General features: G+C 33.6%; 1 protein-coding gene across 1 annotated transcript; it reads left to right on the top strand.

The window, feature by feature from the left end:
* Nucleotides 1-1,856: 1,856 nt before the first annotated feature.
* Nucleotides 1,857-3,922, top strand: LOC110023992 (cytochrome P450 71A1-like). The gene is made up of 2 exons (XM_020723672.1): nucleotides 1,857-2,814; nucleotides 3,138-3,922. The coding sequence occupies exons 1-2, from the start codon at nucleotides 1,912-1,914 to the stop codon at nucleotides 3,747-3,749; spliced, it is 1,515 nt and encodes a 504-aa protein (XP_020579331.1). The 5' UTR covers nucleotides 1,857-1,911; the 3' UTR covers nucleotides 3,750-3,922.
* The last annotated feature ends 6,504 nt before the right edge of the window (nucleotides 3,923-10,426 follow it).

The raw sequence follows: 10,426 nt of genomic DNA, 5'->3' as shown, positions 1-10,426 counted from the left end.
TGAAATTTGAGAAAATAAAGGGGAAACATTATTTTTTAGAAACGAGAAGTTTTCTTCTACATTTGAACTATCAAACGCATTCGCAAAAAAAAAAACATGGAGGTTGAGATGAATGAGATTCAAAGACTAAAAATAATAAAAAAGAAACATCTGAGATATTAGAATGTCATGATAAGGTGGTGGTGACCCCACAAAGACCCTTTGAGAAGTTAATGTAGGATAATGTGTGATACCAAGTGGCCTCGAGGGAATAGGGAATGTGAAAGAAACCCTAGTAAAGGAGAACAAAAGTAATTAAGCACAATCACTAACATGAGAGAAGGTTCAAAAGTCTATCGAATGAGAGAGAGAAGTAAAGGGTGGTGCGATGTGGTCCACCCTTGGTACTAAGGACGGATAACACGTCGACGCTATGAGACAACGTTGGTGCTAGTAAAACCCACGGGATGGTTCACCGAAAGGCCAAATTAAGCATGGGATGGCTAAGGAAAAGAAATTGCAGGAGAAAATCTAATACAAACGTCTTGCGTAGAGTCAGTCACGTGACGATAGACTTGCATTAAATTTCTCATATAAACGATCACACAAACAGAGTAGATCTGTAGGCAAAGACGATAATTTCGGATTCGCATAGAGACGATACACTTGCATACAAACTTGTGATTGATAATGTTTGAATCTGTGTGGTCTTCAATATTTATGTGATTCTATTCTAAAAAAGAGATGAATGCACCCACCCTTGTTATGGATGTATTTCTTGTTCTTTATTTGTATAGTTTAATTAAGGAAAATAATACGTAAAATATGCTTTATTTACTTATAATATTACATAATATCATATTGATACCATATGACAGTTAGCTTTGACATGCTACTTGTTGCACAAAAATTCGAAAATTTTATACATAGCATTTTGATTATTGAAAAAAAAATTACTCGTATGAATTATAAATGATGTTAAATGTATAGCTTTCATAGGGGACCCACCCATCATAAGTCCAAATTGATTATGAGAAATTTTTGTATCATGTCTTAACCTATGTTCAATTACACTTTACCATAATTTTAAAGTATGACATATCAACTTAATTCCTCTATAATTTGTATTCTCTTGTGCATTCCCTTTATTCTTAAAAATAGGAACCAAAATACTCTTCCTCCACTCCTTTTAGTTTTTAAGATAATATTAAAAAGTTTAGTAATCTAAGAAACTCTCAAAGCTTCTAATCAAATTCACACTGCAATTGCGATATCAAGTCTTACTGATTTTCTACCATTGATTTTCTTTAAAACATCATCAACAAATTCTTTTTTTACTATTGTGATGGTAAAATTAAAATATTTTATTATTATTAATGATAATAAAGAGAGTCTTGTACGGAAAGAAAATGATTTTCTTAAAAATGATTGAATGATGCAACACCTCGACAAGATATTTTTTTGTGATAGGAGATTTTTTATCGGGCATTTACATACTTCACCCAACTTTTATGTATTTACATATCTAACATCTAAACTTTAGTTTTCTTACTTTTATAGTATCCAAATATTTTAAAAATACCACTTTTTCAACTTTTAAAAATTGAAATACTCCTTTTCATGTATAAAATAGTGGTATATATAAGTACAAATTAAAATCAAGGTGCTAGATATACAAGTACGCATACGTTGAGGGGTGCATATATAAATCTTTCATTTCTCTGGTTGCGCTTACAAAATGAAGAATCCCAAATCCTGCTCTTCATTTTCAAAAAATAAAATAAAAAACAAAAATTCTTATTCTTCGTGTCCACACAAAAAAAGTAGATTTTTAAGGTATCAATCATCTTCTTAATCGACAGGTGACTTTATTAAACACATCCAAAAGAAGCACAGAAGCAAAGCAAGCACAATCCTAGTAAAAACCCCAACATGGCAACCATAATGATCCTCCTAAACCTGCTAACAATTCTCCTCCTCTTCTTCTTCCTCCGCAAGCGCAAAGACGCCGCCGCAAATAAGCTTCCGCCGTGCCCGCGAGGTCTCCCACTGTTGGGAAACCTCCACCAACTCGGCTCATTTCCTCACCGATCCCTCAACTCCCTTTCTAAACAATATGGCCCTCTCATCCTTCTCCGATTAGGCATCGTCGCCCCCACCGTCGTCATCTCCTCCGCAGAACTCGCAGAACAAGTCATGAAGACTCAAGACCTCATCTTTGCGAGTCGTCCACCGTCGTCCATGGCCAACCATCTCCTCTACAATACCAAGGATATCGCCTTCTCGCCTTATAACGACTATTGGAGGATGATGAAGAAGATATGCATCGTCCATCTGCTGAGCAGCAGGCGCGTGCAATCGTACAAGCGCGTGCGACAGGAGGAAATAGATCTCCTAATTGAAGAGATTCGCACTGCTTCAGCGGCGGCGGAGGCGGTGAACTTGAGCAAGAGGTTGGGGGTTCTCACGAATGATATCATATGCAGGGTGGCGTTGGGGAGGAAGTACTCTGGGGAGACGAGATTTCGAGAAATGTTGGATGAGTTTCAGAGGTTGTTGGGGAGCTTCCCAATGGCGGATTTTGTTCCTTGGCTGGGTTGGGTGGATAGGGTCATTGGGTTGGAGGGAAGAGCGAGGAGGACTTCGAGGGAGTTGGATCAGTTTTTGGAGCGGGTTTTGGAGGAGCATCTGAATAGAAAAAAGAGTTCAAATGCGATTGGGTGCAGCAAAGAATGTGTGGACTTGGTGGATGTGTTGTTATCAGTTAAAGACGAACATGATACCAAAGATGCTAACATCGCCCTTGATAAAGAGCATATTAAAGCTCTAATTCTAGTAAGTATTTAACATTTACTCCAGAAAACATATATCATATATGAACGATAGACAATCATTCTAGAAAATTTTAAGGAATTTATCTTTAAAAGTGACAATGACCTTGTAATAATCACATGAATGTGGGGCACAAATCACAAAGTAAACACCAAGGCTTTGAATCATAAAAAATTTGAGGTAGAGCGCTCTTTCATTTAAACTGTGAAAAATATGAGGTCAGTTTAATTTCATATTTTTCTAAAATTACATATATATATGTATATATACGTAAAAATAAACAAAAAGTTTGGCCTAATTTTTTTCCTTCTAATAAATTATTTCAGGAAATATTTGCTGCTGGCACAGACACAACCTTCACCACATTAATATGGGCCATGGCGGAGCTCGTCAACCACCCAACATTGATGCAAAAGGTTCAAAGGGAGATAAGAGAAACACTTGGATCTAAACAGTTTATTGAAGAGGAAGATGTCGACAAATTAACTTACCTCAAAGCAACTATCAAAGAGACACTAAGATTGCACGCTCCAATTGCTCTGCTACTTCCCAGACTCACAACAGAAGACACTCAGTTGCAAGGCTATGACATTCATGCTGGAACAAGAATCATAATCAATGCTTGGGGAATTGCTAGAGATCCTAATTATTGGGTCAGGCCAGAAGAATTTTGGCCCGAGAGATTCATAAATAGCAGTGTTGATTTTAGAGGACAACACTTTCAGCTTATACCGTTCGGAGCAGGGAGAAGAGCCTGCCCGGGGATAGGCTTCTCAATCATCGTTATTGAATGCACCCTCGCGAATTTGTTGCGAAATTTCGACTGGGAGGTTCCGGAAGAATCGAAGGATGATATTTTGGATATGAGTGAAATTGCAGGAATAGCAATTCAAAAAAAGTCACCACTTATTCTTATGCCAAAATTGCATTTTGCATAACGTACCCCTATTTCGGCTGAATTGTAACTGAAAAGATGAAACGTAAAGAAATTTACTATGAGTGAATTATAAGGGAATAAAAACTAGCATGTCAGGTATTGTTCAAACAAAAACCTATTATTATGCTAGCAAGCCTTTCTTTAAAGCCCACAAAGTGAATGCCAATCAACTTGCTAAAGAATTTGAGAAATTTACATGTAATTCTTATGTATTTACATTTCTTAGAACTAAACTTTCATACATACGTAGCACTTTGGTCCTTAAAACCTATGCATGAAAATGTGAATTTCATTTCAAAAAAGTTATAATAGTGTTATTTTTTAGTGATATTATACATGCGCTTAAACTTTCTTTAAGAAAAAAATGTACAAAATGAAAGGCAAATAAGATAAAGAATAATATCTTTTACAATAATATGGAAAATAAAAAAATCTATAAAACGTAGTTTTGGCATTGCATACATATATTGTACATAAAACTAAAAATAACATCCAACATAAATTGATGATGCAAAATTCTTCATCAGATTTGAAAAAATGATGTTGAAGCATGAAAGAAATAAGTGGTACCAACTTCAAAAGCTAGTGTTTCAGTTTATCGTGTGGCAGCACTGTAACTAGCTCAAGTTCTGAAAACTCATGGTGGCAACGTTAACGAAGGCAACTAAATAAATAGCATGCTTATATAAGTATAAGAATCAAAATAAATTGAATCCCTAGTAAACAAAATACGATGAATTTGCTCAACTATTGTCTTGTATTTTGAAGATAAAATTTTGGATATAACTTGGATTGCTCAGACTGAAAACTAATTACAGTAGAAACCTGATGTTCAATGGAGAATGAACAGCATTTGTATGTACCAAAGGTAGGTTTATTGATATATGTGACAACACAATATCAAGATTTTTAATAAATATTAAGTTTTTTTGATAGATATTAGATTATAAATATATTGATATATCCAAATAACTACCCTTGGTTTCCATTACTTAATGCCTCAATACAATGGAGAAATTTTGAGTTGGCATATGTTTAATGTGCTTTTGTGTCATTAACTTTGAGATGAGAGATATGAAAGATACACTAATTTCGAAAAAGTATTTTTAAATGCCTTCTTAATATAATTCTCTTAATATTCCTCTTTTTACCTTTATTTTAGGTAAGGAACAATATAACATATTTTGCCCAATATCAACACCAACTTGAAAATTTAGTTAAACATTTTGTTTGATTCAATTTGTGTGTTTATTGAGTGTGAAGTGTGCACATTATCTTTCTTTTCCTTTCATTTCAGAGGCTTCCTTGTCATTTTCTTGCCATGTAAGTCTCATTTCTACCAATTCCATCCTAGTAGGCTCATAGAGAATTAGATGCTTCTTATGTTTGACTTTAGGGCAATTGAGATTTCTTGGACGAAGAGTACATGGATTGTTGACAAAGGATTTTTTGTTTGATTGGATCGACTACCATCACGATCTCGATCTTAGAGTCTTAATAGCTTGTGATGACGTATTCATAGAATCATACCTCGTCTATGTTTACCTACTTAAAAATGACATACTTATTATTGATATACCCTATTTGAGCCCATTTTGTTTCTTTAACATATCATTGATATTATTCCATATGCCTTAAGTTCTGATAAGCTGTCGTTTGTATGGGATAGGTGATTTGCCCTCTACCATATAGCCTGATATGACTTTGAAACCATTGTGATAATTCTATTTAAGATGAAAAAATTCTTGGTATACCCATTCACTAGTTATCCAAAAACTGTATGTCAAACTTCTTTAAAAGAGAGTATTGGGTATAGCTCAAAAAGTAATTAACCAAAGGCAGACATTTCTTTGGGTGTTGCTCTTGACCCCAAAATAAAATATAGTTTTGGTTCTCTGATTATCTAGGTTGCTCTTCGAAAGGAGGTAAATAGTTTTTAGAGAGAAACAGAAGAAGAAAAAGTAAAGAGGAAGAATGGCGAGAACAAGATAACTTTGTAAAGGCTGAGCAGAAGGATGCTTAAAATGAGCCTTTCGGTGGTCTCTGTAACTACGATCCCCTTGTTATCTTCCCAGCTAGGTCAGTTGCATCCTTCTAGATTAAAGGCAAGGGTTTTAGGCAAAATCAGGGAGGGAAATGAAGAGGTTTTCGTGCGTGAAAGGGAGAGAAGAAGAATAAAATGAGGGCTTTTGGAGCTGGGTTGTGGATTAAGACACTTTCGAACGACTAAGAGACAACTCATAGTCGTCAATTCTAAATAACATCATAACCAACATTTAATGCCATCAATTATTATCATATACTAGTTGGTTTATAACCTAAAAAAAATGTATCCAATAATTACTAATGACTTTTGGGCATAAGTTATTATTTTGGGTTTGACCAACATTTTATATGGTCAGAAAGTCTAAATATGTCATAAGAAATAATTTCTAAGAAAAGCAAGGAATTTAGTAGAGTTATGCAGTTATAAATTAAATCACTGATATTTGGTTGTTATGCCGTCGAAAAAGGGCATGCTACTTTTGACACACAAAAAGCCTCTAATTATAGTTGAATTTTTTATAGTGAGTAGAAAAGCATAGAGAAGAATAAAATCAGATTGGGTTGTCTTCGACAGATAACACATGATGCATTAGCCTTGGGTTTCTAAGAGCCTTATCTGGACATAAAATCTAAATTTCACAGTTTCCTATGATGCTGACATCCAACCATCAAAATAATCAGCAAACTCTAAAGCAAGGAAAAAAGAAAAACTGAGCCAAAAGAAAAATTCTCATTAGACAGACTTGAACAAACAACGGCAGAGGGAGACATGGTCCTGATATCATCGGCCCAACGAGTGGATGGGTTTCCTCCAGATTGTTCAAATCCAAAAAAGCTTTTTTAGTGATCTTCCTCTCTGACACTTTGACTCTTTTCTTAGATCCCTCCCAAAGTAAATCGAACCTCTCCTTCTATTTGCATATCTGCCTTTCATTCTCTACGATGAAGGACATCTATCACCATGTCTAGCAACAATATAATCTATGATAAAAGAAGTAAGCTTCCAATCCCTCTTCATAAGGAAAGATCATCACAAAAGAAATGCACAAGACTCCCAATTTCATTCTCGCACAACTAAATATAAAACACTATAGGGAGTACTATTATTTAAGTTCGAATAAATATCATCACTAATATCCTTTATATCCTCAAAATAACTTTTGTACATGTCTTCTGAAACAGCATGAGAGGGCCTCAACAATCAAAAACCTTTTTCAATGACTGGCCTTAACCTGCATTCCCTCTAGGAATCCTTGATATACCTCAACAGGCAGGATGAGATGAATTGGAATAAATCTTTCCTTTAGGAAGACACGACCCTTGAGGAAAAAATGAACTCTAAAATCATGAATGTGTGACTGGAGATTGCTCCTTGCAGAGAGAAGCATGAGATGCTGCCAGGTGAAAGTCAATTCTCTAGATTTGTCAATACATAGAAAAATTAGATTTCTCGTGTGATGAGCTGACAAGCCCCAAAGATAAGAGGATACATTACTGAGGCAAGTCTCTTCTCATCCTACAACCAGGATTTGATTTAAATAGGATTTAATAAATCCTATAAACCTGAATCTATCACATCCAAAAGTATTAAATTCATAAAAAAAAAAACATTTAATTCAATTAAGATTAAATTATTTATTGTTTCTACAATTATAGAAATAGTTAACATAAAAAATATATCTATTTTATTTACATTACTCAGCTAATATTTGCTCTGCAAAACTTTCGGATCTAGGAGTCCAAAAAAATTACGTTACGTGGATGTGACAGAAAAATAAAAACAATTCTCTAGGAATACTCCCCCTCTTATTATTCCTCGTTATTCATGTGTTATTATTGAGGTATTCATCTATTACTGTGTTCTAGGAATATTTCCTGTATTATAATAACACAATAACACATCAATATCACCACAATAGCAGCTAAATAACGTGGAATAATATAAGAGGAATATTCCCCTGTGTTACCGAGCCAGATCACAAGAAAACGAGTATTTTTTTTCCCAATCAACCTCACATGGAAGTGATTCATCTGTAGACGGTAAACAACGGCAAAACTTACGACAAATCTCTTTAGTCTCCTGCGGACATGAAGGCCTCAAAAAAATCATATTTTTTATAAAAAAAAAAGTGCATGAAATCCATCCAGATTTTATAATCATAGTTTCATCCAATCAAAGACCTGAAGAGGTCCGGCCATAATTATAATTTAAAAATAAATTTATTTTATTTACCTGACGGCTAACATTATATTTCCTTCGACAGCTTCGATGCTAATTGCTAAAGACACCCGGCCATAATTATAATTTAAAAATTAATTTATTTTATTTACATGACTCGGCTAATATTGTAGTTTCATGCACACATCCTATACCAAAAGACAACCATAATTATAGTTTTAAAATAAAGCTATTTTATTTACGTGATTCAGGCTAGCATTGTAGTTTCATTCACACATCCTATACCTAAAGAAGCCCGGCCATAATTATGGTTTAAAAACAATAACATTAGACTTTGTAAACAATATCAAGGCAAAGGACTAATCTCCATATCTCCACTTGACAAATAAAAGAAAAATTATATTCTTATGAGAAAATAAGAGCACCAAATTCATCCAAATTTTATAACTGAGGTGTGTCGGAATGTCTATGATGGTAGAGTAATAAATTAGCATCTTCATGTTGAACGAAAACCCAATACACACTTAGATAATTAAAGAGAAATGAGTAGGATGAGACACCTCAATTTCGTGGAATATTATAAATGGTGGTCGTATTTTACTAACTACGGTTCAAATGTAATAATTCACTATGAATAGTGAGTATACATGTTCCCTCTTCATCTAAATTTTGGAAGATGAAGTTATAAAGGTGATCATTATAAATGTACAATAGTAGTTCATCAAGAATAATCGTAACATGAGTGTAATGAATATAATTCTCGATGATAGTAGGCTACAAGGGATGTAGTCGGTTGCTATGGAGCAAGTAGCCCGTTGTGAATATTATAAACGGTGGTTGTAATGCCAGGTATTCTTATGGCTTATAGTTGAATATCATGGTGGGAATTGATTATGTGGGTTGCAGATGATTGTTTTAGGAATTTCGGCTGACCACAAAGGTCGTAGTAGAAGTTGCACAAGCTGTGAGCAAATTTTATAACTTTTTTTTCTCTAATTCAGAAGAAGAGTACACCGGTGTACTTAACATTCCTTGTGGATTATTTCAACTGGGCCATGCCCTATGATTTTTTCCCCTTCCTAGTTTAAAAAATTGAAGTGTCTCCTCTAATTTCTACTCAGTGTGTATAGGATTTTTGTGTAACTCTAAGATGATAATTCATTACTCACCGCTATAGACCTTCTAATTCACAACAAATTTATTTATGCTTAAATTAACAACATTATTTTTTATCTTAAAGCTTAGATGTTAGAAATGTAAATGCATAAATATTTTCTGTTATTTATATAAATTTCAACCATATATAGATATATATGTATATATATATATATATATTCACAGAAGGAGAAAGTACAGGTTGCAACAGAAAGTGTTGAGGTGGAAGAACATAAAGCTGACGCAGATGATCCACCAAATGCCGGAATACAAATAATGAGGTTGATGTAGGATCAAAAGTGTAGAGCAAAATACTTATAACGCGAATCTAATGAAAAACCACAGCAGTTTTTAGTGTTAGCTTTAACGGAAAATGGAAATGATTTCCATGATACTGTAATTCTCTCCCATGGAACCACTCTGCGCAAGAACTCATTTTTAAAATGCTGCCACCTTGGTAAAAAATGAGACTCCTTTTCTTTGTTAGTGATAGACAGCTTCTCTGCGTTGAACCATTCCTGCTTGTTCTTGTTCCCCAGGCTATAAAATCTATATGTTTTGTATGCTAAATTATATTGTTATACCTGTAATGTGTTTAACCATGGATGCCAACATAAATTATGTAATTATTTCACATATATAATTTATGTTGGCACCCATGTTTATGCACGAAAATTATGTAGGAAAATTATGTTGGCATCCATGTTTACGCAGGAAAATTATGTATAATTATATATATATAATTTATGTTGGCATTCATGTTTATGCAGGAAAATTATGTTTGAGGGCGCACTAAGCCCTATGAACCCTTTTCCCTCAAAAAGTCAAATTCAATCCAAGTATTTTTAAGATTTTTATCAATTGAATTAATAAGCACCGAAAGGCGTGATGAACTAAATTTAATTTTTAGGGAATTTATACTTGACATATAATTTCTATTTATTTATAACAATTGAAATTTAATTTTATATTTATAATATTTAAAATTTTTTATATCTTAGAAATATTATTGTCATTAAATTTATATAAAAAATTATTTTTTCAAATAAAGATACGAGTTATATTTAAAATTTTAAATTTCAATGTTAGAGGTATAACTATACTCAAATTTGCATCATGTCGTATTAAATCAGACCACGCATCACGGCCAGCGCTTCAAGCAACCCAATTTCAGTAAACAAAAAATCTGGCCCACTGGAACACACAAAATTGAAATTAAGGAAGTTTGATAAACAAAATTTTAATTCAAACACACATACAAACATACATACATACACACACACACATTTTGTAAATTA

The sequence above is a fragment of the Phalaenopsis equestris genome, unplaced genomic scaffold (assembly GCF_001263595.1).
Source record: "Phalaenopsis equestris unplaced genomic scaffold, ASM126359v1 Scaffold000240, whole genome shotgun sequence".
In the NCBI taxonomy this organism is placed as follows: domain Eukaryota; kingdom Viridiplantae; phylum Streptophyta; class Magnoliopsida; order Asparagales; family Orchidaceae; genus Phalaenopsis; species Phalaenopsis equestris.
This window is presented reverse-complemented; position numbering and strand designations above follow the sequence as displayed.